General features: G+C 48.8%; 3 protein-coding genes across 4 annotated transcripts in view; 2 read left to right on the top strand and 1 right to left on the bottom strand.

Annotated features, from left to right (window-relative positions):
* XPO5 (exportin 5) overlaps positions 1–11,651 on the top strand; it is a 45,980-nt gene extending 34,329 nt beyond the window's left edge. Inside the window, exons 21-32 of the mRNA XM_082664153.1 lie at positions 1,397–1,497; positions 3,648–3,744; positions 4,565–4,701; positions 5,409–5,506; positions 6,084–6,130; positions 6,562–6,659; positions 7,286–7,348; positions 8,126–8,208; positions 8,662–8,769; positions 8,905–9,042; positions 9,246–9,410; positions 9,591–11,651. Of these exons, the coding sequence (XP_082520279.1) occupies positions 1,397–1,497; positions 3,648–3,744; positions 4,565–4,701; positions 5,409–5,506; positions 6,084–6,130; positions 6,562–6,659; positions 7,286–7,348; positions 8,126–8,208; positions 8,662–8,769; positions 8,905–9,042; positions 9,246–9,410; positions 9,591–9,728 (1,273 nt within the window). The 3' untranslated portion in view covers positions 9,729–11,651. The remainder of the gene's footprint in view (positions 1–1,396; positions 1,498–3,647; positions 3,745–4,564; positions 4,702–5,408; positions 5,507–6,083; positions 6,131–6,561; positions 6,660–7,285; positions 7,349–8,125; positions 8,209–8,661; positions 8,770–8,904; positions 9,043–9,245; positions 9,411–9,590) is intronic.
* Positions 11,652–11,731: 80 nt separating this feature from the next.
* On the bottom strand, positions 11,732–21,301 carry POLR1C (RNA polymerase I and III subunit C). Its single transcript, XM_082663574.1, has 9 exons — positions 21,232–21,301; positions 21,034–21,105; positions 13,862–13,969; positions 13,493–13,625; positions 13,089–13,208; positions 12,850–13,002; positions 12,545–12,694; positions 12,323–12,439; positions 11,732–12,178 (listed from the first exon to the last, which is right to left on the bottom strand). Exons 1-9 carry the CDS (start codon positions 21,298–21,300, stop codon positions 12,060–12,062), a joined length of 1,041 nt encoding a protein of 346 aa, XP_082519700.1. The 5' UTR covers position 21,301; the 3' UTR covers positions 11,732–12,059.
* Positions 21,302–21,470: 169 nt separating this feature from the next.
* On the top strand, positions 21,471–25,710 carry YIPF3 (Yip1 domain family member 3). 2 transcript variants are annotated; one of them, XM_082663828.1, is made up of 9 exons: positions 21,471–21,691; positions 22,159–22,356; positions 22,544–22,650; positions 23,939–23,984; positions 24,122–24,214; positions 24,366–24,497; positions 24,695–24,808; positions 25,007–25,130; positions 25,225–25,710. In XM_082663828.1, the coding sequence occupies exons 1-9, from the start codon at positions 21,611–21,613 to the stop codon at positions 25,371–25,373; spliced, it is 1,044 nt and encodes a 347-aa protein (XP_082519954.1). In that variant the 5' UTR covers positions 21,471–21,610; the 3' UTR covers positions 25,374–25,710. The 2 variants fall into 2 exon arrangements, with proteins under 2 accessions (XP_082519954.1, XP_082519955.1); XM_082663829.1 differs by lacking the exon at positions 25,007–25,130.
* The last annotated feature ends 2 nt before the right edge of the window (positions 25,711–25,712 follow it).

The raw sequence follows: 25,712 nt of genomic DNA on the forward strand, positions 1-25,712 counted from the left end.
AAAAAAAGATATTATACATTAAAAAAATGTTGAAAAAAGAAAGGAATAGGTGTTAGCAAGGGTGTGTAGAAATTGGAACTCTGGTACACTGTTGGTAGGAATGTAAAATGGTACAGCCACTCTGGAAAACAGTTTGGCGGTTCCTCAAAAAATTAAAAATAGTGGGAATTCCCTGGTGGTCCAGTGGTTAGGACTCCGTGCTTCCACTGCAGGGGGCCCGGATTCTATCCCTGGTTGAGGAGCTAAGATCCTGCACGCCGTGCAGCACGGCCAAGAGCATAAAAATAAATTTAAAAATTAAAAGTAGAATTACCATGTTAAGCAGCAAGTCCAGCTTGAGGTACATACTCAAAAGAATTGAAAGTGGGTCTTAAAGAGGTATTTATACACCTGTGTTCATGGCAGCATTACTCACAATAGCTAAAACGTGGAAGCAACCAGTGTCCATCAGTGGATGAATGGATAAGCAAAATGTGGTCTATACAAACCGTGGAATATCATTCAGCCTTAAAAAGGAAGGAATTTCTGCAACATACTACAACATGGGTGAACCCTGACTATGCTAAGTGGAATAAGCCAGTCATAAAAAGGCAGCTTAAACGTGGGTACTAATGAATGCACATGGTTAGACTTAAAAAACATTATTGAGGGTTTTTAAAAAATAAGCATGGTCTAAAATGATCTTTTCATTGTTCATCTTAAATATTTAATCTTGCTGGTCCATGTTCTGTAATTTTCTATACATTTGAAATGTTTTATAGTTAACTTTTAAAAGAGAAATAGGTAGTTATGCCCTCTGGCTATAGATTGTTCCGTGGTGCCATTGCTGTGGAAGGCAGGTAGATCAGGTCTGTAGTCTTACAAAGGTAAGTCATTTTGGTGGGGAAGAGATGCTCATGCTGGGAATTGCAAATGTGCCTCTAGGAGACTAAACAGCTGCCAGAGCATTGTTGGGTCCATGCTCTTGATTCAGAGACAAAACATCCTAAAAATGGGGGCATGTTACTACCTGCTCTGTGTTCCTGCCTGTGAACCATGATGCCTCTGACATTTCATCCTCTATCACGGGCAGTCAGAAAACTGGGAGTGCCTTGGCATTGTCTCAGGTTTGAAAGAATTTTGCTTTCCAGCTTTAGACTGTGACGTTGTCCGGCTCTCTCAGAATTCAGTTCTTGTGGTTGATTGCTATTAGGTGTTGTATACTGTACAAATAAACTTAATAGCATCAAGTCTATCCCCTCCTCCAGGGAAACGTTTAAATTCCCCTGCCAAGAGTAGTGTTGACAGAGAGGTATCTATGTGGAAATGTAGTATCACTGAATTACAAGATGGAAACCCACTCTTTCCTTCTCCAGCAGACTAAGAAAAGTTCACATAGCATTCCTATTTTTTTCAGAACTCACAATACTTTATATGCACCAGAAATGCTAGCCAAAATGGCAGAACCTTTTACGAGGGTTCTAGATATGCTTGAAGTGGAAAAATCTGCTATTTTAGGTAAGAAATGTAACCTTTTTTTTTTCTTGAAGTTTTCTATACCTTTGTATGCCTTTATATTTCTATACCTTACGTCTAATGCAGCTTCAGTGTGCCTTGTGTCACCTTCTCCTCACCTGGCACTACCTTGACCACCTGTTTGTTCAGAAATGCATGTATGGAGTTCCTACAGGCTCTCTAGGAACAAGTTTGTTTACTTCATTATCTTATCATGCAGAGAAGGTCTTCAGAAGCACACACACCCCATGTTAACCCACTCCTTCACTTCAGCTGCCAGCTGGTAGTATGTGTTAGAGCCTTTAGATTATAAATAAACCATGCTTTTTGACCTGAAGGATATTAGCGTACTTTCCTGCCTTTTGTGTATGGGGGGGAAAGTATTCAAACAATTAAGCTTAAATAGGTTTAATCAGTAAAATATTATGTATGTTATCACTTTTTTAAGGAATAGTTTCTGAGCCAAGTTTCCCAGTTTTTACCTTGATCAGAATGTTGCTTTAACTCATTTCTCCCATTAGCAAATAACTTCACGATCATAACTGTGATACGTGCTGTGAAGGCAAGTGACTGTGGGAGTGTTTATTGGGAGACCTGACCCAGTCTTGGAGTGGAGTCACAAGACTGCCTCCCAGTGGAGACTTGAAGGATGAACAGGGACCAGCCAGGCTGGGGGCAAAAGGAGATGCTGAGCATTCTAGGCAGACAGAATGGCAGGTGCAAGATTCCGAGGCATGCAGCAAAGAGCTTGATATGTCCAGGGAATAGGAAGGTGACTTGTGTGGCTGGAACACAGAGGGCAAGGCAGTTGGTTAGAAGTTAGAGCTAGAGGACTTCCCTGGTGGTGCAGCGGTTAAGAATCCGCCTGCCAATGCAGGGGACACAGGTTCGAGGCCTGGTCTGGGAAGATCCCACATGCCGCAGAGCAACGAAGCCCATGCACCACAACTACTGAGCCTGCACAGCACAACTACTGAGGCTGCGTGCCACAACAACTGAAGCCCGCACACCTAGAGCCTGTGCTCTACAACAAGAGAAGCCACAGCAACAAGAAGCCCGCGCACCACAAAGAGCAGCACCCGCTCACTGCAACTAGAGAAAGCCCGCGCGCAGCAACGAAGACCCAGCGCAGCCAAAAATAAAAAATAAATAAGTAAATAAATTTATTAAAAAAAAAAAAAAAAAGAAGAAGAAGTTAGAGCTAGAGACACCAGAGATGTCTAAACCTTGTGCCTATCTCTGGATAGGCTGGCTTACCATCACAACCCTGACAGTGTGTTTTTGCCCCGGCTATCACCTCTGCCTGGGCCTGGCCATGGTTAAGCAATCTAGTGAGCATGCCTCAGCTATGACTTAATGAAAAGAAGACTGTTAGCTTGTCTTTCCAGGGCCCGTGGCCATCTCTCTTGGCCTAAATGGTCCTGGGCCATTTCCTTTGGCACCACTACACTTAAGCTCCCTTTTGGAGACACCAGTAAAAATGAAACGTCCAAAAAATGTCTTGTTATTAATATAAAAATCAGGTGTTGCTTCACCACCTGTTACCCTCCTGCCCCCCTTCAGTTATTCGTATTAAGCCAGGAACTGCTGCTATAGAAATGTATGACCAACCAAAATATACTAGAATGGACAAACAGTTCCTTCTGGCAGCTTCCGACCAGGAGCAAGATTGGAAACAAAATTGCCTCTGATTAGAAGTATAGATCTTTTAAGGCAATTGTTATACTGAGATAAGTGGGTTTCATTTTTATCTGCTATACACCTTGGGCTTTTGCATAAAATTTTGCTTGAAAAAGAGGTTCTGTGACTTTAAAAGGAAGGGGGGGACATTCCCAGTACTTTATGGAGAGATCATTTTGGGCTGTCATTGTGTGTTTTGGTACAAGTTCCATCTGGAGAAACCCAGGCAAAAGTTAGAGTACTCAAACCTGGACACTTAAATAGCTTTCGCCTTTCCCTGCAAGTACAGTGTAGCAGTCACTTTAGGGAAGCTGTTAGCACTTCCAGCTGGTAGAAGACTTGGTCAGCTGCTTTGCATTTATAGCACCCCGCCCCCCCCCGCCCCCCAAACCACCTCTGCCTACGGGAGGGTGTTGGCAGGTTGAGACCCTCAGCAGAGGAGCAGCAGGTTCCTGATCCATCTTTGTCTGTAGGATTACCTCAGCCTCTCTTGGAACTGAATGACTCTCCTGTCTACAAAACGGTCTTAGAAAGAATGCAGCGTTTCTTCTGCACCCTCTATGAAAACTGGTAAGGAACCAATGCTGCCTTTTCATATTCTCCTCCTAGACATGCATTGTATAGGATGGCCTTGGGTTGGACATCTGATCTAGAATTCTAGTGTACAGGTAATGTGAGGAAAGAATTTGACAGGAAACTAACGATTCTAGTGTCAAATCAAAATGAACAGGCTGGTTTCCTGCAATTTTTATTTTAATTGTCACATGTGCCTTTAAGTCCTAGCCATGACTTGATATTTTAACGCCCAACTTGTCTGTTTCCAGTGCATAAAGTGATGAGACCAAAGTAGACGTTACAGTGATGGGGATGCATTTTCTCAGACCCCTCCCTCTCATAGCCCACTATTCATGGGCACTGGGAGATAGCTGGCCATATTTTGTCTTGGGGTCCTGGTTGTGGCGTGGGGGGGTGTAACTGGCCCTTCTGTACACCATCTTCCCCAGGGCGCTGATCTCGCTAACACAGTGCTCTAGTCAGCGAACTAACAAAAGATTCTCCATCGTAAATCCATATTACTTACAAAGTAATGAAAGGCTACTGTTGATCTTGGGTACCGACATCTGTCTTTTAAAAGATGCTGAATCTGGTTTCAAGATGTTTCCTTAAACGTTGGGGCGGGGGCGGGGGTGGCTGTTATTTTCCCTTCTGAAAGAAGATTAAGTCCACATCTTCAAAGTATACTGATTAAGCTAAAGTTCTCTTAAAAAGAAAATACAATTAATTGCTTTTCTAGCTGAGAAGTCTTCTTGTAGACTAGAAATTCCCAAGGCAGTCAGGGCTGGCGATAACAGATAATGGATTTGATGTTGTTCATGATTTTCCCTTGCAGTTTCCATATCCTAGGGAAGGCAGGCCCTTCCATGCAGCAGGACTTCTACACCGTGGAGCACCTGGCCACCCAGCTCCTCAGCTCTGCCTTCGTCAACCTGAACAATATTCCTGACTACCGACTCAGACCCATGCTTCATATCCTTTCAAAACTCCCTAGATGGGCTTCCCTGGTGGCGCAGTGGTTGAGAGTCCACCTGCCGATGCAGGGGACACGGGTTCGTGCCCCGGTCCGGGAAGATCCCACATGCCGCGGAGCGGCTGGGCCCGTGAGCCATGGCCGCTGAGCCTGCGCATCTGGAGCCTATGCTCCGCAACGGGAGAGGCCAAAACAGTGAGAGGCCCGCATACCGTAAAAAAAAAAAAAAAAAAACTCCCTAGATAACCCAAAGGGCCAGAAGATTGAAGACAGGAATAGTTCAGAAGCACCAGAGGAGGCAGAGCTGAGCTATATGAAATAGATGGAAACATTTCTGACAGTATATAGTAGCCACATTAGAAGGACAAGAAGATTGAAGTAAATAAAAGGAAAAACCTGAAAGCAGTCCAGGGGGTGTTGAAAGCTCTTTCTCCTTAGGGGAAATTCTTACCATCCCATTTCTTGGAAAGATGAGAAATGAAGGTTTTATCCCTTTTCTGTACTTTGTCAGGTGCTTCTCTTGGAAGAAGCACTCTCATGCTGCATGTTCATTCAGACTCTTTGTTTTTGTTTGGGGGAGTATGGTTCTTCCCTGCGAGTTATATTGTAAGGAGAGTTTATTACAGTTCCAGCCTGGCAGGGGAGTGGTGCCTTAGAACGACGGGTGTGCGCTCGTGTGCTAAAGCTTCTTAACCTGCCGCGGCATGGGTCTTTGTGAAGCCTCTGGTGCTCTTCTGTCCCCCGGAGCACTACGAAGCCCTGGTGTCTCCCATCCTTGGACCTCTTTTCACCTACCTTCACATGGTAAGAGATTGGCCAGGAAGGGGTGGCAAAGAGGCCTCTTAGAGTGGGTGGCCTCTCGTGAGTCTCACAAGTCAAGAGCTCCTGAAAGCATCGTCTCCTGGCCCTGCCAGGCTGGCTGCACAGCCGCTCCACCCTTGCTGCCCAGGGTAGAGCAGCCCCTCTGAAGAACTAAACTGGTTCCATTGCCTGCAAAGCACCTGCAGACTCAGATTCTACTCCTGTCCTCCTGTTAACTGAGGAGAGGTGATCAGGGGAGTGCTCTTCCTGGGTCTGTTTCCCTGACTCTGGAATTAAGCAGGGAGACCAGCTGGGCAGAGAATAGGTGTGTCCAGAGAGACTCAGGAGTTCTGAAATGTCATTGATCCTTTCCAAGCAAAGAAGTGTTTGATATGCTGCCCTTGTCGTGGGTGTGGGAGAGGTTACAGAAACCGTATCTGGTTTTTTAACCTTGTGGGGTCTCCCAAGGCCCTGTCATTGTTACCTGGACTCATCTTCAGCTAACTCTAACCATGAAGTGGCCCTTAGATATTATCTTTTCTCCCTAGTGTAGCACTGATTTCTTTTTTTGTTTTCCCAGAGGCTTTCCCAAAAATGGCAAGTCATCAACCAGAGGAGCCTGCTGTGGTAAGGGACCTTCTCTTCTCCGTGACGGATGAGCTGGCAGCCAGGCTTGGGGTGGGAGAAGGTAGACATGGAGGAAGGACTCTGCCATCCCAGGGCTAGAACAGCAGTGGGTTATAGTCATCCTCAGCCCAGATGGTAGATCGCTTTTCTGTGACCATTAGGCAGACTCAGCTCAAGCCTTCATAGGGGGTACCTTCAGCTGCCTTAGGTGAATGCTGAGACATTCTTAGGATTTTGATCCATTCCCCTCAAGCCAACTGGGTACAGTCACAAGTAATAATGCCCCTCAGTGGATCACTGCTGCCCATTCCTAACTTTTGAGTGGAATGTAGACCAGAGGAAGTCAGGAGAAGGAAGTGGGCACAGAAGGTCTAGCTAGGGTCACTGCTTCTTTTGCATTCCCATGGAACGTGGCCCCTGGTTTTCTGCAGTGGAGAAGATGAGACAACAGATGAAAACCCAGAGTCTCAAGAGATGCTGGAGGAACAACTGGTGAGGATGTTAACCCGAGAAGTCATGGACCTGATCAGTAAGTGGCGTGGGAACCAGGGGTAGAAGACAAGCCTTTTTCTGGAAAAAAAGCTGGTCACTCACCTAACATGTTTGCAGCAACACTGACAGATTGATAAGAAATAATTAACTGAATAGAAACTCTGTAATTCTTAAGTCAATTTAAGGACGCTTTATGAATTGTGAACTGCATTGTAGTTGTTCATACTAAGGGCAGATTATGAGGAAATGGTTTAAAATAGCAGGAGGAAGTTGGATTAATGGTAGGAATAACTTCTAGCTTTGTCAAAATAGGGAAATTTTTTAATTCTTAGACATGAAGGTGGTTATATTTCATTTTTATTTTTTGGTCAGTTCATTTGTTTGAGATCCAAAGTAGACCAAGTATACATATCAGGCATCCTCTCCTGGTCATTCACTCTCAGATAATTCTGTAATTTCCCGCCAGTTGACTGAACTTGAAGAGGGACCAGAACACAGTCTGGTCAAATGCCTCTATTTCTGTTGGTGAAGCTGACTTTGTGCCTGGATGGTATCCCACCTTCCCCCACTCCTCACCTGCCCAGAGACAGTTTGGGATCCATTGGCCTGAGACGGCTGTCGTCTGGTGGTAATAAGCCTAGTAACCCTGCTTTCTTGCTTTAGCTGTGTGCTGTGTTTCAAAGAAAGGTGCTGACCATGGTACTGCTCCCGCTGCGGATGGAGACGGTAAGTGAGCCTGTTGCAGCCCTTGGAGGTCAGCCATTAAGCTCCTAAATATTGTTACTTCTGTAACCAGGTCAGTTCCCATAGAAACTGTGTCCCTAGCAGTCTGGTGTGGAGGAGACTTCGTACGCCTAGCTTCCGTCCATGCTGGCCCCTTGCTGTATTCCCCAGCAGTCCCTCCTCAGAGCCTCTGCGCTCGGTGATTCCTCTACCTAGAATGATTGTTCCCCCCACTATATACCTGGCCCATCCCCTTGCTTTGTATTCAGGTCTCTGCTCAGATGTCACTTCTGAGAGGTCTTCCATGACCAGCTTATCAAAAATAGCAACACCGGCCTCTGGGTTCTTCCTCTGCTCTGTCTTCCAGCACTGATCACTGCCTGACGTGTTTTATTTGTGTTATTAATTACTTCTCTCCCTCACTAGAATTTAACTCCTAGCAGGGAAGGGACTTTGTCGTATTCCTCTTATATCCCCAGTAACTGCTGTAGTGGGTCCTCAAATATTTGTTTAACGACAAAAGATCCTCAGCATTTGCAGCTTTTTAGGTAACTGTCCAGAAAAATTCCTTGTTTTGCAAACGTATGGCTAGATGCATCTCTAGATCTGCCATGGGCAGAGGCTTCTACACCCTCTTATGAGGCTGGGGGGCTGTCCTAGTACCTTTAACCACCAGTCAGCCCAGGATACTCACCTCTCCTTTACTCTGTGGGCTTCTGTCAGAAAGGACGGTCTCTGTTCTGAAAGGATGGAGCTTAACATTTTGGTCTCTACTTACAGATGAAGAGATGATGGCCACAGAGGTAACCCCCTCGGCCATGGCAGAGCTTACAGACCTGGGAAAATGTCTAATGAAGCATGAGGTGGGTGGAGGGGCAGGCGAGATTTTTTTCCTTGCCCAGCCAGGGAGCTCGCTTCCACTTTTCTCATTTTCTGATGCCATCAGGAGGGTTTTTTGGTAATACGCCTTTATATGATTTAAAGAAAACAGTGGGAAAGGCACAAGGCCACTGTGTTCCCATGCTGGCATGGGCAAAGGCTCAGAAAAACACCCAGGCACATTGCCACCAGTCCCTGGTGTTCAGCCTCCCCCAGGCCTGAGCTCTCTTTCCTGCACGTAGGTTTTCTCTTCTGTATTGGTTAGTTTTTCTTTTTTGGATGGCCTGATAGACATAGAGGAAACAAACTCCCATCTCTTCAGTAGCTGCGTTTATCATTTTCCTGCTTACCTATTAAAACTCTAGCTCCTGATGCATCAGAATTCAGAGAACATTGTACTTGTTTTCCCATTGTAATTCTCCATCCTTTTCTGTTAGGATGTTTGTACAGCGCTGTTAATTACAGCCTTCAATTCCCTGGCCTGGAAGGATACTCTGTCGTGCCAGAGGACGACCACACAGCTCTGCTGGCCTCTCCTCAAACAAGTATGGTTACTCACCCTTTCTCCTCTCCCCTCATGAAACGTTTGGGTCATGAGGATTGACTGAATCAGTTGGAAGAACTAGGGTGCTGAGGCCTTCAGAGTCCCGCTTTGGCCCTGAGCACAGCTGTCTCCCCAGGTGCTGTCAGGGACACTGCTCGCAGATGCTGTTACATGGCTGTTCACCAGTGTGCTGAAGGGCTTACAGACGCATGGGCAGCACGATGGCTGCATGGCTTCCCTGGTCCACCTGGCCTTCCAGATATATGAGGCGCTGGTGAGTGGAGAAATCCTGGGGGCAGGATGGCTGCGGCTTCATCCCTCACAGCCTGCCTGCTCCTGGTCACTTGGGCCTTAATCCTAAACGTAGGCAGCTGCCAAGTTGCTAGTGCTGCCCCTGAGGAGTGGGTGTGGCAAGGGATAGGGAAGGTGACGGGGCCCAAAACTGTGCCATTGAGTGGGTTTACCCCTACTTCTCAGCGTCCCAGGTACCTGGAGATAAGAGCTGTGATGGAGCAGATCCCTGAAATTCAGAAGGACTCACTGGACCAGTTTGATTGCAAGCTTTTGAACCCCTCTCTGCAGAAAGTGGCTGACAAGCGCCGGAAGGACCAATTCAAACGCCTCATTGCTGGGTGCATTGGGGTAGGTCACACCCTTCACACCCTTTCCTTAGTGCTCCCAACCACCTTTGCAGTCTTCTTGGACCATGTGTACAGGCAAACCAGAAACCAGCTGTAGCCACGACCATTATGGTGAGATGATCTTTAAAACAACCCACCACTCGAGACCCAGCATTAGTTCTTTCTCGTTTGTCTTCCACAGAAACCCTTGGGCGAGCAGTTCCGAAAAGAAGTTCACATTAAGAATCTCCCCTCACTTTTCAAAAAGACAAAGCCAATGCTGGAAGCGGAGGTGCTGGACAATGAGGAGGGAAGCCTGGCCGCCATCTTTGAACCCTGAGTCAAGCTTTTGGGCATTCTTCCTCGACCTTTATTGTCATCTCTTCTTCCCCTTTGTAGCTATTCTCTAGGCCCCTCTCCACTGCCACCTCACTTTACACCGTCGTCAGCCTGGAGAGAGATCCAGGTCTGGAGCTGGAGAGAGTGGGCCCTGTACAGGGCCGGAAGCCACGCTAAAGCATCGAGAATGGGAGTTAGGGCTTCACCGTTCTGTCTAGGTTACCCAGGCATCTCCCATCCTGCTTGGAGCTTTGCCTTTTCCAAGAGAGAAAAGCTAGAGCAGAGCGGCCCTTCTCCCCAGGCCCTCCCGCCCCCAGGCAGCCATACACCTGTGCAGAGTGGTAACTAGGGGCGCTACACCCAATGCTGCGACAAGCCAGGCTTGCGGCGGGGGCTCAGCCCTGAACTACTTGTGCCAGAGTTTCTCCTGGATCGTTGAAAGTCCCACTGAGCCCCCTTGCTGCTGGGCTGACAGGGACCTTCCCCATCCCCCAGGGGCATATCTGGGTCAGGTGCTGAGTGCTGAACTGAATTTGGCCAGTTCCTGCTTTGTTTTGAGCAAGAATCTGGTCACCCGATGGGATCCATGGTACAGGCCACTGCTAAGCTCTGGGCACAGTATCAAATGTTAGTACCTTCAGGGGCCAGGGCTGGGCCAGGGTCTGCAGCGCTCTGTAACATCCCTTAGAGCTCACACATTTTGTCCCTCCATGAATGACCCCTCAGTGTGGTTTCCCCAGTCCCCAGGGTCCACTCAGGCACAAGAGCCACAGTACCCTATCTAGTGTCACATGATGTCATTGGCATTTAAGGATAACCCAGACCAACTAGGCTACATCTGTGACAAGCAGCTGGCAAAGCCACTGGTCTCTCCTAGGACTAGCTCAGTCCAGGTGCCTTCAAAAATCTCGTGGTCTTTCAGGTCCCTGGTCACTTCCCTCATGGGCCATTTCCAAAAGAAAAAAATATGCCTTCCCATCACAACCTGTGAGTCTCCAGTCTGTTCTGAACATCACTGGACGGCCCTATAAGCACAGGGGACGTGGATGCACGACTAGTTAATCTGTACAGAAGGACACACACTTAGAGTGTGTGTCCATGTGTTCCCCACAGAGGCCTGGCATTGAGCCAGTCCCCTGAGCAGGGTTTTGGCGATGCTGAAGCTGCAGCTTTTAGCTGGTGTGGCCCCCCCAGGTAGGGTAAGGTCAGGAAGAGGCAAAGCTGGGGAAACGGACTTGGGAGCCCCACATTGCGCTTTCTATGGCACAGACTTGGTCCATCCCCTCTTCCTGGGTGGTGCTTTGGGCTTCTTGTCCACTGTGAAGGCCATCTCAGCATGTTTCCCTCCATACTTGTTAGCTGCCTACTCTTCTCTGTGGTGGGGCTGTGGAGGGTATAGTTGTATTTATTGTGTTGTAATATTTTTAACATCCTGTGACTTCATGTTAGAAGTTTTCTATTGTTTATAGAACCTTTTTGTAGAAACATTAACTCTAAAGCACATCTGCATGTCAGTAAAAATCTCAATTTCATATAGAAAGGGCCCCATCTCCCTTTTTCAAACTAGTAACATACACCAGGGTCACTGTTCCTCATGAGCATCTTGCTTGCTAAGGGGGCTGGACAGGAAGAACTGTGACTGACAGCCCTGCTCTGTCAGACCCTCTGAAATAGCAGGCCAGCCAGAAGCAGCTTTCTATTCCTGACACATAGACCAGGCGGCCCTTCCGTTCTCTCAGTGTCGTCATTGGTGGCCACTGGACCTAACCCAGAGGGGCTGCCCAAGGGGACTGTTACTCTTCCTTGTGTGGCTCTTGATGTGACTTGACTGCCATGGACCACCCTTTTTTCTCTCAGGAACTTCCTCTGGTATCCAGGAAATGGGTTAAGCAGCACACGGTGTTTTCCTGTGGTCTGGCTGTGCCCCCAGAAACCATCACACTTGGCATTTCTCAAGGGGCTTCAGAGGGACTTGGCCCTGACTTGCAGTGATGTCTGAGCCCAATGCTCTTAACTGCTAAATAACGCCAGATCTCTTCTGAGGTGCCCCATATTTTTGCACGAAAACTGAAAAAGTGGTCTCCAACAAAAGGATTTTTGTCTGGATGTGAATTTATTTACATTAAGACCTTACAAAGGCATAAAAGTCACATTTTGTGGCACATTTAACAAAGTGTATTGACTGAAAATAAAGCTGGAATTGTCCCCAGAAAACTCAGGACCCCTAGTCTCTGGGCTCTCTACAGCAGTCCTGTGGGGGCAGGTCAGAACCTAAAATCTTCAGCTTGCCTCAGGAGCATCCAGTCCCAGCGGTGCCAGGTCCAGCGCAGCCTCAATCCATCTGAACCGCATCCAGTTCATCCAAGAACCGCCGGCACTTCCCCATCAGTACCTTGATGGCTTCACTCACCAGCACGTCTGGTGGCAACACCCCTGTTGACTCCACAGAGACTGGGGACCAAAGAGACACTTTAGCCCAGGCAGGGCTTACAAAAGCTCCTTATACGTATTGCTAGATTCCACATCTGAACTCTGCAAGGAAGCTGCAGCACCAAAGAACTCCACCCCCACCCCACCCTCCAACTTGAAACTCACAGATGTAATGGTTCCGAACACGAGCAAGCCGTACAACCTTCTTTAGCTTCTCATTCCGGAAGACTTCCCTGCTGAAGGTATCTAGCCGGGGATTGGCAACTCTGGCCACCTTTTTACCTAATGAAAACAAACCGTATTATAAATACATGAGCCCAGAGCTTTGATTTCTCTGCTACCTTCAAAGAAAATATACTTCAGGGCCTGGCATCCCAAATCCCATACCTTGGACTTCTTGCACCTCAATAACACCAGGTGAGAAGCACCGGCTCAGCTCCTCAGCCGCATCCCCTTCCACGGGCTCAAGCAGGGTGATGTCCGGCAGGAGCCGGTAACTGGCTGTTGCCACAGGTGAAAACTTGGCATGATCTTTGCCTGGAGGGAAGAGGGAACTCAGAGCCTGGGAGGAGACCCTTCCTCACATTCCCTAAGCTCCTGACATCAAAGGCCCATTGGCGCTCTGCCTGTCGGGGACATCTCAGCCGAGTCCCTTAGTCATACCTCACCCCAGGGTAATCAAAGGGTCTCACCAATGCCCTTGACGCAGTGCATGAGCAGGTCAATCTCCTGGCCAGGCCGCAGCTGAGCGATGAGGATATCATCGTGTACCGGTCGGATGGTGCCCTCCGGGAAGAGGTCAGCCTGGTTCCCCAGGGGGACCCATGTCATGTGCCTGGTGTACACTGCGGGAGGAAGCACATCAGACCAAAGTCCCTAAAACTGGCACCCACCAACAGGGGGCCCTCTTCCTCACCCCACCGGTACCTACCTTTGTGGTTGACATAGAGCTCATTGGGGTCAGAGGAATCTTTAGCGGCGTGGGGGTTCCGAGTGCACCTAACCTGCAGCCGAAACTGCAGGGTATCTATCTCTGTGCCTTCTTCATCTCCTACACAAAGGGAGGAGGTGGGGACTGTTAAAGAGCTAGTGGACGTCGGTGCCAGGCACTACGCTGAATGCCTTGCATGTTTCTCTCATCCTCTTGGCAACCCTGGTAAGGCAAGGGCAGGTGTCCTCACAGACAACAGCACTGATGTACCAAAAGATTGGTACCGGGCCCAAGGTCATACAGTAGCCAATCAAGGGTTCGAACACAGGCAGTCTGATTCCAGAATCAACTTCAGAGGAGAGCTGCCCACCTTCCCCCAAAATTTCATTTTCTCAAACCCTCACCTTGGTTCCGATATTCAAAAAGGCGGGGATCAGCATGAATGGGGATGAGCCCCAAGCGGTGAGCGAGGATCTCATCCTGGACAATGGAAGTGTTGTTGTACACCAGGACCTTCTCCACAGCCATGGTTGGCACCTGCCCAAGAAAAGAAAGCCACTCATCTACGAAGACCCCGTAGATTCCCCATCTACTCCCTGCCTCCTGACATAGGGAGATGGAGACTTCCTCCTAGAAGAACGCTTGATGAAAAGTTTACAAAGAATGAGCAGGAGGAACGCTCAGCAAAACTGCAGGAAAAACACCACTTGAGACAATTCTACAAATGAGGATTCCCCACACGACTCCACCGTTGCCATCGTGCCCACCTATACCTCAGCTAATAGAATGCGTCGAAAAGCATTGGCGATGGCTGCGTCGATTCCCACCATGTCAAACTCCAATGAGTTTTCATCCATGTGCACCACATCCACGCGGAAATCCTAAAGGAACAGGAAAAGCACAAAATGAAGCCTGCTCTCTACACAGTCAATACCGCCCCCCAGATATTCCCCTCAAGAACCTCCCTTTGCCCAGATGTCCCTCTCGCTTCCAATCATTAGTTTCTAGAAAAGTCTTCATTTTTATCTTCCATTCATTTAAAATCCTCTGCCATATGGCTTCCAGCCAGGCCATCCACAGAGGCTATTTTACTAAGAATAGGCTCACATATTGCTCAGTCCAGTTGATACTACTCAATCCTTATCTTACTAGACACCTCCCCTGGACCTGGCATTGAGAGAATCCCATTTCCAAACTACTGCCTTGATTTCTGAGCACCAATCTTCCTTGTCTGATCAGTCCTTCTACTAAATTCACAGTCTTCCACCTACCATATACATGTTACCATTTCCCAAGTGTTTGTGTCTCTCCAGGGTGACCTCAACCCCACTCATGGTTTTAGCAACTATCTGTACGGACAACTCCCCAAATTGTATCTCACTTCTGATCTCATATATATCTCCTGCTAGCCTGCTAGACTTCTCCATCTACAGGAAACTGAATGCGTCAACACTCCCTTTCCCCAGACCCATTTCTCATCAGTAAATGACACCACCATCCATCAAAGTAGTTCCCCAACAAGCGAATTTTACACTCCCCCCTCACAGCCCATATCCAAGCAACCACCAAATTTACCTTCTGTCTCCCGTGCTCTGTTTCCATGATCACAATCTTAGTTTCTGCCTTCAGCCTCAGCTCCCCTATGCAATTCTGTCACAAATCTGCACACGCTACATGACAATCCTCAAATTCATTCTCTCCCAACCATTAAGCTTGCAGCTATGATAATATCTGCTTAAGAGCTCTTCAAAAGCTCCCTATCACCTACAGTGCCTAAAATGCACTTCAGTCTTGCCTAACACTCATGCTGACCCACTTCATATTCTAGCAACAATGAACTGCTTGGACACTCCTCACCCTTCGCTGTTCTCAGCTTCTGCTCATCGTTCAGGGCTGAACTGAGATGTCATCTCCTTCAGGAAATCTTCCATACTTCTGCCCCCCCTTCTCATTCTGGATTAAGTGCCTGTGCAGGATACACCCGCCCCAACCCCATCACCTTTTTTGCTTTCAACCGCCTTTACCGCATTACTCTGGACTCATTTGTCTACGCATGCTCTTCTACAACAAGACTGAACATCTTATTTGCAAAGCAGGGCAGAAGTTGTGTCTACCGAGCACCTAGCATGTTGCTCGATATACGGAGCAAACCCCAAGTGAGGCAGGAAAGACAGGGCCCAACCCAAGGACAGCCTCCTCATACACAGACATTAGGCAACAGGCAAAGCCACCTCTCCTTGTGTTGCACTTAATGACATTATGAAGCATGGAGGAATGGCATCAGCAACAAGAACATACATTAAACCTTGATTAAACTTTGTGACACCTGAACAGGGAACCCTGCCCAGAAAACCCCCAGAGCTCAGCCCAGCATGAGCAATAAACATGCACAGGCTGCAGCTGCCTGCTATACAGCCTTCCACACCTGGCGCTTGACTGCTAAGGGAAAAATGGCTCTTAGAGCACATGTGCAGTGGCTTCAGGAGACAGACTCACAAGAGAAGCGGATGTAACCAGGCGCAATTAAGATCCCACCAATGAATATTCTGCCCCTAATCAAAGAAACCTGCATCCATTCAAGGAATTGAAATAAAAGGTGGGGGGGGGGGTCAGAAAACTCCTCAGATGCCCTCCTCACTGGCAAGGACGCCCGAGTTCTTTTCCAAGTGCGTTTGCTTCTGCCCCTTAATACACTGCTTCTTTGTTTCTCTCTACACCTCAGTCTGTGTGACTTTTTTTGCGTTCCCTGTCCAAATTCTTTTGGACAGGTAGAACAAGAACCTGGACCTTTAATTTAGCCTGTCTGGCATCAGTCTTTGGCAAGCAAGCCCGGAGATTTATTGGAAGTTAATTACCCTTCATCTTGGTCTCTGGTAAGTCTTAGCCTCCCACCTCCCTTGCACTCGAGTGGTGCTACCTGACTTCCTATCATTACTTTTCTCTTTCGCTCTTTGTCGCGCCTCTGCGGCCCATCTCACTCATATTTTCGTGTCTTGCTCTCCCGGAAGTGCAGGGAAGAGGAATTTGTCAGGTGCTTTCCAAGCTTGCTGCTAGGTCTTGCACTTCTCATTGTTGCAAGGCATGTCAGGCCAGCCTCTGCTCACAGGCAGTCAGGGACCTGAACCACAGGAGCTTTGCCCTCTGGGTTTATCTTATCCACCATTTGATTAACTATTGTCAGGTTCAAATTAGCAAAAATATAAAATACAGCCTTACTTGGACAGACTGTAAGTTGAAGAAAGCTGAGGTTTTCTTAGATTTTTTTTTAACATAATTACACATACTGCCTCCCTTAGTGGCTGGTACCCATTTTCAGATACTTACCACCCTTTCAGAGAATGAAAACTAGAACCTAAATAGGTCCTGGAACTATAAGGATGTCCATTTTAGGGGAATGCACCCCAGGAACACAAGAATTAATCACTGGCTATAGAATCTACAGAGAAGCCTTGAAGTCTTCAGGAAGGTTGCTCACCCTGGGTATCGCAGACACCAGGGGAGGACACGGGCCTCAGGACGGGCTGGCAGGGTTGCCATATGATGGGGTCGCTACCCTCACACAGGCTACAGTCAGCAGGAGTGAGAAAAACAGGGACACCCATAGCCAGACCTGACCGACAATGCTCCTCCTTTTGGCAGGAGCTTGGTTCCCCTGAAGGATCACAGGTAATCTTTACTCCCAGGGACATACCCTTTGGGAGTATTCAGAGACACCAAGGACATTTTCTCTTTTGGGCTTTTGTGCACCCCATGCTGCCTGGGGACCCTGACCATTGAGGGCTATATTTCAGAACTAGTTAAACTCTAAAGGCACGTAAAACCAGTGAACTCATTAAGAGCAGTACTTACTTAATTTGGGACAAGTCCAGGCAGTTGAATTCCTTCTCTGACCAAATGAGCCTCATCTAGGATTAAACTTGTGAAAGTTTTTAGAGAATGCACTAACACAGACTCCTCCACCCCAAGAACTAGTCCCTACTGGGACAACATTTTTATCAGCTAGTCTGTCCCTGGTATTAGGTGAAAGCTCCAAAAGTTACAGTTGGGCCCTCAGGCTCTGATGCCTTAGCTGCTAGATATGGCCTATGGGGTATTTAATAACCGTGACCAGGCAGAGGAAGCCCTGAGGGACTGGCAGGAAGGGGAACAAACTAAGAAACAGGCTCAACTGACAGCTCTTGCTGTCAGCAGTGCCCTGCAACCTCAGGGACAAAGAGAAGACACGACACCAGAACAACAGAGACTCCACAAGGGGTCTGCTTCAAATGTGGTAAGCCAGGCCACTGCACCCGTTCCTGCTGAGGGCAAAAGGCGAAACTGCTTGCCCCATGTCCAAACTGTGGAAAGTCAGGCCATCAGACGTGAGAATGTCCCATGTCCGATTTGGACAAAGGGGTTTCGAAACTCCAAATGGTAGCTGCAGATAGCTGACAGGGCCGGGGGTCCTTGGCTCGCATGGAAAAATTCACCATCTCAACAGAAGAGCCCCAGGTGATCCTTAACAAGGCAGGTAAGAGGGTCTAATTTTTTAATCAATACAGGAGCCACTTGCTCTGTCTTTAAACAATTATGCTGGACTCTCAAATGTTAAAAGCTGCCTGGTATTGATAAAAATCAAGTATTGATAAAAATCCCCACAGCTGGTATTTCATTAAGCCACTCAATTGCCAATCTGAACAATATTTGGTCTCACATGCCTTCTCGGTAGTCCCTGAATGCCCCCATCCTTTAACGGGACAATACGTTATAAAAGCTTGGGAGACACTTCAGCGACTAGGAACAGGCCCCAACTTTTAAATTGCTCTGGCTGAAACCTAACATTTGGGTGAAACCTAACACCCATAAATTTTCAAGCCTGAGACAGAGACATCCCAGGAAGGGCCCCCCAGGCCAAGCTGATTATTACCAGGTGCAGGTTACTAGTCTTTTGTCAGTCACACACAATACTCCTATTCTGCCTGTTATCAAACCCAACAGGACCAAATAAGTATTTTGGGGACACCAAGAATGGATGACCAACTATTAGCTAAGCGGGGAACCTGTCTAGAGTTAAACCTATCCCTCCTCCCAAGTCTTCACAGGACATCGAGGACCACAGACAACCAGAGAGTCCAGACAGGCGAGTGAGCCCCCTTCCAAACCTAAAGTTCTTATTAAAGAAGGACAAAAAAACTTCATAAATCCAAGGCTAAGTACCTCTGGCCGCTATTTTCCTTCTGCCCCGTTACACCAGTCCGCCCACGAACTAATTACTATGCTTTGGTGAACCTGGATGCCTGTTATCCTCCTCGTGCTCCTTCTCGCCGCTCTGGAAATCCTTTCCGAGTGCTGTCTTGATTCAGCACCTTTACCGGAGAGGGCTCTGCTCTGCCCATGCTGGGTTTAAAAAGGACTGTTTGTTTTTAGCTCACCACTGCCGCTGCCACCACAAAATCGTTATTCATCCTAACCTTTCTCTCCCTCCTTGGGGTGTCTGCATTAGGGGAATAGGAACTTAATGCAACTGTAAATCTTTCAAAAATTACTCATGGCTTAATTCCTTGGGTCTCACTTTTAGGAAAGATCTGCTTACTCTGGCAGTATCCAAAGCTTCCAAGGCAGGCTTTCTCTCCGCCTCTCTCTCTCTCTCTCTCTCTGAGGAGTCCTCTTCCATTAATGTCTTTAAATATAGAAGTTTTATTTAAAATCTTAGATTCCCGAGCTAGGTGGCAATTCCACCACTATGAAGGATTCTTAGATTCATAAGAAAAGTGGATACATCTGGGCACCACAGGCAGACACATTACTGGTCATGCCCTATATCAAAAAGAAGGATAGAAAAAGAAAAGGCAATCCCCCTACCTGGCCAACGGGGACGAATGGGCAGGGTCCCAGACCCTCTCACCTTGGAGACATCCAAGGACTAGTAAGGTCACTGAGGGGGACGCCTCCAAGGCCTAGAAGTAGGTAACTGGTAGAAGGCGACGCCCTTGCTGTTACCAAAGCCGAGAGCAAAACTCACAGGATGTCCTGATTTTTGTGCTGTTTTCTTTTCTGTCCACTTTAGGTATAAACACCATAGGAGGTGCCCCTTCAATACCCGAGCAGTCCCTCTTAGGACGCATCCTGAAAAACTGGAAGGAATTCAACGTTGATGAGCTAAAACACAAGAAACTCATCTTTTTCTGCAACACGTTTTGGCCTCAATACAAGTAAGGGTCAGGGAAACCTGGCTCCAAAATGGCTCTTCAAATTATGACACTATTTCACAACTGGATTTATTCTGCAGGAAACTAGAGAAATAGACTGAGGATCCTTACATGCAGGCTTTTATGATGCTATACCAAAACGCTTCATTGAAGGAATCATGTCAGATTTGTTTCACTGAACCAAAGAAAAGAGACCAAAATACCCCAGATATTTTAGATGACAACCCCAACTCCTCCTTCCCTTCCCTGGGATTGGCTAAGGCCTCTCCTTATCTAGATAATGCCCTGATAGTGGGACAATGCATGCTAGGCCAACTAAGTAATCACAGGGACCTCAGTATAACCATTTATAATCCCATTCCTGAAATACGAGGGCAACTGGACTCATCCTGGCAAAAAAAGGAGTTGCTATTGGTTTGGCAGCTCCACGGGGCAGGGGGGAGGGGGCTTTGCCTACCACGAGGCAACACTTTATAACCTGTCAGATACTCTGTCTACCCTGGCCAGGACCAGAGGGGACTCACTCTCTAGACTCTCAACATCTCTTAATTCCCTAGCTAATGTGGTGATGGATAATAGACTGGTCTTGGATTATCTCCTAGCTGAGCAGGTAAGGATATGTGCAGTTATCAACAAAACATGTTACACCTACATCAACACCCCTGGCCAGGTGTTACAGTTTTGGAAAGGATAACCCCAGTGCCCACTCCACATGGACTGCAGTCAAAAGGATAATAACCAAAGGCACCCTTGGACCTCTGGTTGCATTAATACTTTTGCTGATTTCTGGCCCCTGCCTTTTTACTTGCTTGTTAAATTTGTTTCCTCCAGGTTGCAACAATTTGACATAAACATGATGGTCATACTGGGACTCCAGCCACTGCCTACTGCTGAGGCCTCTATGGAAATCTTGGGACTCCTTGACCAGAAAGGAGGAAAGTTTCATTCCCAGGGTCAGACAAGGGAAGACTGCCCCTGCCAGCTTGAAGAAGTTACAGAAGAATGAGACTTTTGGCCCTGAATAACCCCAAAAGATTTTGGAAAGGAACTCTTTCAGGGTGGAATTGAGGCAGGAAAGACAGGGCTGGACCCAAGGACAGCCTCCTCAAACACAGACTTTAGGCAACAGGCAAAGCCACCTCTCCTTGTTTTGCACTTAATGAGACTGTGAAGCATGGAGGAATGGCCATCAGCAACAGGAACATAAATTAAACCTTGATTAAACTTCGTGATACCTAAACAGAGAACCCTAACCAGAAAACCCACAGAGCTAGAGCTTGGCGGAGCATGAGCAATAAAAATGCACAGGCTGCGGGTGGCTGCTATACAGCCTTCCACACCTGGCGCTACGGAAAAATTTAAGGGAAAACAGCTTTCAGAAGAGCGGTGGCTTTAAAAGACCAATGGGCAAGAGGAGCTGACGTAACCAGGTGCAATCAAGATCCCACCCCAGGGGTGGTGGTCACAAAACTCCTCGGGTGCGCCCCTCACTCGCGAGGACGCCCTCATTCTTCTCTGAGTACGTACTTTCCCTTCTGCCCCTTAATAAATTGCTTCTTTGTTTCTCTCTACGCCTTAGTCTCTGTGTGTGACCTTTCTTGCGTTCCCTGTCCAGATTCTTTTGGACAGGTAGAACAAGAACCTGGACCTTTAATTTAGCCTGAACAGCATCACAAGGACAGCTTCTGAGGCACAGGCTACTCAGACTACAAGGTCCGATCCCCGTACTCTCTCCGGGCACCTCCAGCTCCACCCACCTTTTCGAAGCGGTCCTGGTCCCAGGCATCATCATAGCCCGAATAGTTACCGGGAAAGTCGGTGGTATGAACCTAGAGCAAAGAGAGACGAGCCTGTCCGCGAAGGGGCAGCGAGGCCAAGCCTGTCCCCACTCTGACCCCAACTCATCCCTGTTCCGCTCCCATTTCTCCTCCCGAGCTCAAGGCCACAAGGCTTACATTGCGAACCCCGAACTCCCCTAAAACCACGCGCCTCCGCATTTCCTCCACTGCCTGGGCCGCCGCCATCTTCAACTCCTCCACGTGACTAGGGCACCTAACTGGTGCGTGCGTCCCAGCGGCCCTCCTCCGTCTCCGTGGCAACGCATCACCTCCTGGAATCTTAGATATCGCGAGACTCTGCCCCGCCTCCGTCCACGTCTCCAGCTACCGGAAGTCAGTTTGGGCCAAACATCCGGGTTTCTCTTTTTTGCGTTCCGACGGATCCTCCTTTTTTTCTCGTCCGTGGACCTGTCCCTGCGTTAGGCCCACGTCTCTCCCACTCCTCTTCCGTGCGCGGGACTAGCGCGGGCTTCAGCGACGGGAGCCCTCGAGGGACATGGCAACTCCGGCGGCGCCGGCCGGCGGCGCCCGAAATGGGGCTGGCCCGGAATGGGGAGGGTTCGAAGAAAACATCCAGGTAATAATAGCCCCACGGCTCCGACCAGGGGCCTCAGATTTCTGGGCCCGCTTGCTCTTGCTTTCCGCACAAGTTAGAAGGTCGGTCGGGGTCAGGCATGGCACGGGGCTGGAGTGGGCTTGGGGGTGGGCGGGATTCACTGGCCAAAACCACACTGTGTGCGCACAGCCTTGTATTGGGGTTGGGAAAGACAAAGGAAATGGGCACTTTTGTAGCCCTTTGGGGGCTTTGGTAGGGAAGGTAGGAGAAAGACGTGTATGGAAGACAGGGAATAGGTTTCCCAGTCTAGAAAAGACAACCAAGGGTTCTGAGAGCAAATGAGGGGGAGAGAATGGCGTGATCTACGGTAATGCCAAGCCATATCCCTGGCAGCGTAAGAACAGAGACCCAAACTCTGTGGTGAACAGAGAAGGACTTAACGGATGGAGCAGAAAGGCACTGCACTTTAGGATCTGTTGTCTTCACAGGGTGGGGGCTCAGCTGTGATTGACATGGAGAACATGGATGATACCTCAGGCTCCAGCTTCGAGGACATGGGTGAGTTGCATCAGCGCCTGCGTGAGGAAGAAGTGGATGCTGATGCAGCTGCTGCTGAAGAAGAGGATGGGGAGTTCCTGGGCATGAAGGGCTTTAAGGGACAATTGAGCCGGCAGGTGGCTGATCAGGTAAGCAAGACTGGCTCCCTGACAGGTGGAAAAGTATACCTAGGAGGCCCCTGGTTCTGGAGTTGGTGTTGGTGAAGTTCATCCCGGGTTGTCCAGTTAGAACCATGTGGACATCCAACAAAAAAATAAGCAATAGAGCCAAGAGTCTCACAGTACCCTCCCACCCCACCCGTCTTCCTTGCTTCAGATGTGGCAGGCAGGGAAGAGACAAGCCTCCAGGGCCTTCAGCTTGTATGCCAACATCGACATCCTGAGACCCTACTTTGATGTGGAGCCTGCCCAGGTGCGAAGCAGGTGAGGATCCTCCTCCTGACAGAAGCTGCCCCCCTAACACCTAGTCCTTCATCCAAACTACAACCGGACACCAAACCCTTAGACTCCCCTCTTCATGACCCCAGCCACATTATACGTCTTACCAGTCACGGAACAGGGTATGGCGATAACACATTGCCTTCCTCCTCTTCTCCATCTAGCAAACTACTCATGTTCCCTCGAAGCTTAGCTCAGATGTCACTTCCTTGGCTCCTCATTGCCAGTTTGTCCTTTCCTGGTGCTCCAATAGAGCTCTGCGCTTTCCTCTAACAGATAACACTTCAGCAGTGCTGTACTTTCTTATTTCTGGGTCTGTCTCCCCAGAGACCTCCTTTTCAAAAGCAGGCACTGTTTCACATTTTTATTCCCAGCACCGGAACAGTCTCTGAACTAGAATATCGGTACCTAGTTGTTGAATGACTTTTCAAGAGCTGGATTTAACCTTGGTTTTGTTCTTTGCTCATCCTTTAATTCAACCAATGCTTATCAAATACCTGTACCTCTCGGCAAGTATTTACTGAGCTTTTGCTCTGCGTCAGGCACTACAGTAGTTGTGTCTGATTCAGTGGTGAAGATAGATGGGAGCCTTACCCTGGAGTGCAGCCCTCGAGCACTCATTTGCCATGAAGGGACACGCAGGAGGGACACCTGCCCCAGGGTTGGTTGGAGGATTGGACAGGGCAGCTTTCTCAGAGGAAGTAAAATTTAGTCAAGATCCAGGGTATTATTTGGAGCTAGCTAGTCACTTAAGAAGTGGGGAAGTTATTGGTACTTTTATTCCTTCTGCCTGGAATTTTCATACCACTTCAAATATATTTTTCAAGAAAATGCTCAGTGGTGCCTGGAGGAATGATAAGCAGGACGAGGCAGGAGGCACGCTGGTTCCCTCAAGTAACAACTTTCCCTCTAAACCTTTCTCAGGGCTTTACTATCACAGCCTTGAATTTGGGGCATTCTCTGCTGAGGTTTAAAGGGGAGCAGGTCACATAGGTAATGGGGTCCAAGCCCTCTCCCAGGGCCCAGCAGGGCTTTCTAAATTCTCCATGTTGCTGCTGCATCAGTCAGCACAGCATCAGAAGGCTGTTGTTCTTCCTGGAAGCATTCAGGGGCAAAAAAGTGATTTCCTCATTCCTTGTCTGTCTTTACCACCCTCTTCTCCCTTTACCATCCAGCATGTTCTCTTCAGTTAGCAAGATGACTAAGATTCAGGCTTTCCAGAACCTCACAGCCTAGTGCTGCCTCTGCTCTCATCTCTCCTCTCCCCTCCCAGGCTCCTGGAGTCCATGATCCCTATCAAGATGGTCAACTTCCCCCAGGTGAATAGTGGGTAGCATGTCTGGAAGAGCCGGGGGAGGCACTAGGGCAGAGGGTGGGGCCACCACACAAAGCCTGGGAAGGCATAAACGGAAGAGCCACTGTACCCTCCAGCCTGAATGAGTTGGTATATTGACAGAAAATCGCAGGTGAGCTTTACGGACCTCTCATGCTTGTCTTCACGCTGGTGGCCATCCTTCTCCATGGGATGAAGACGTCTGACACCATTATCGTAAGCAGGACAGAGGACTTTGGGGGGTGGCTGATATGAGTTGAAAGCTGCCCAAGGAGACGATGGTGGAGTAAGATAGAAGCAGCCCCTGAGGAAGGCCCTGAGTGAGCTAAGAGGCCTCCCAGGACTAATTAAAGCCTTCATCCCACAGCGGGAGGGCACCCTGATGGGCACAGCCATTGGTACCTGCTTCGGCTACTGGCTGGGTGTCTCGTCCTTCATTTACTTCCTCGCCTACCTGTGCAATGCCCAGATCACCATGCTCCAGATGCTGGCACTGCTGGTAAGGAGTCCAGCATGCTGGTGGGCAAGGGTGATCTTAAAAGAGTAACCAGGCTTTGGTCTGCATCTGTCCTAGGGGCCCCAGGGCCTGGAATGGGGTGAGCTGGCCAATGGACCATTTATTTCTCAGGGTCCCCATGAGGGTCCAGAGGCCAGCCCAGCCTGAGTGATTTTCCTCTCCGCCATCCTCTTTCCTAGGGCTATGGCCTCTTTGGGCACTGCATTGTCCTGTTCATCACCTATAACATCCACCTCCATGCCCTCTTCTACCTCTTCTGGCTGCTGGTGGGTGGGCTGTCCACGCTGCGTATGGTAAGCTCGGCAGGAGGTTTCCAGGGGTGGGCTGTCCTCCGAAGGAGTAGGGAAAACAGCCCAGAGCTCAGGCCCAGTCCCACAAGGGGCTCTGAATGGGAGGGAAGAGCCCAAAGACGGTTCTGCTCTGGGTAAGAGTGGCTTCTCTACACTAGTCACTTGGATCAGGCCCTCTGAACTGTATTCCTGTTGCCCTAGGTGGCAGTGTTGGTGTCACGGACTGTGGGCCCCACACAGCGGCTGCTCCTCTGTGGCACCCTGGCTACCCTGCACATGCTTTTCCTGCTCTATCTGCATTTTGCCTACCACAAGGTGGTAGAGGGTAAGTGACAGGAGGGGTGCGGGGGAGAGGGAGGACAGCTGCCTAGGGCAGGGCCCTACCAACCCTCACTTACTTTCCATCCTCCTCCTTTCAGGGATCCTGGACACGCTGGAAGGCCCCAACATCCCACCCATGCAGAGGGTCCCCAGAGACATCCCCGCTGTGCTCCCCGCTGCTAGGCTTCCCACCACTGCGCTCAACGCCACAGCCAAGGCTGTCGCGGTGACCCTGCAGTCACACTGACCCCACCTGAGATCCTTGGCCGGCCCCCTTTCCCCCAGCTGCAACGTGGAGGAAGACTGAAGGACAGTACTGATGACATGTGTCTCTTTGAGGGGTCTGCAGCTGCCACAGAGCTATAGCCACTTAAGCACCTCCTTGATGCCTGTCGAGCTTCTGAAGGGCACAAGGCCAGGAAGTCCTGGCCGGGACTGCAGGGCTCTGCAGCCAGTGCAGAAAGTGGGTCAGCTCCTCCGAGGTCCTCTCACCGCCTACCCCTTCCTTCCTCTTTATCTCTTCCACATTGTCTTGCTAAATATAGACTTGGTAATTAAAATGTTGATTGAAGTCTGGAACTACAGC

This window comes from Grampus griseus (genome assembly GCF_964374135.1).
Source record: "Grampus griseus genome assembly, chromosome: 10".
In the NCBI taxonomy this organism is placed as follows: domain Eukaryota; kingdom Metazoa; phylum Chordata; class Mammalia; order Artiodactyla; family Delphinidae; genus Grampus; species Grampus griseus.

Coding starts and splice junctions, on each gene's coding strand:
- POLR1C (XM_082663574.1), bottom strand. CDS start 21,300: ATGGCGGCGGCCCAGGCAGTGGAGGAAATGCGGAGGCGCGTGGTTTTA. Junction 12,695..12,849: donor GCACTGCGTCAAGGGCATTG/GTGAGACCCTTT, acceptor TCTTCCCTCCAG/GCAAAGATCATGCCAAGTTT. Junction 12,440..12,544: donor TGAGGTGCAAGAAGTCCAAG/GTATGGGATTTG, acceptor TGTTTTCATTAG/GTAAAAAGGTGGCCAGAGTT.
- YIPF3 (XM_082663828.1), top strand. CDS start 21,611: ATGGCAACTCCGGCGGCGCCGGCCGGCGGCGCCCGAAATGGGGCTGGC. Junction 21,692..22,158: donor GGTTCGAAGAAAACATCCAG/GTAATAATAGCC, acceptor TTGTCTTCACAG/GGTGGGGGCTCAGCTGTGAT. Junction 24,809..25,006: donor GGCTGTCCACGCTGCGTATG/GTAAGCTCGGCA, acceptor CTGTTGCCCTAG/GTGGCAGTGTTGGTGTCACG.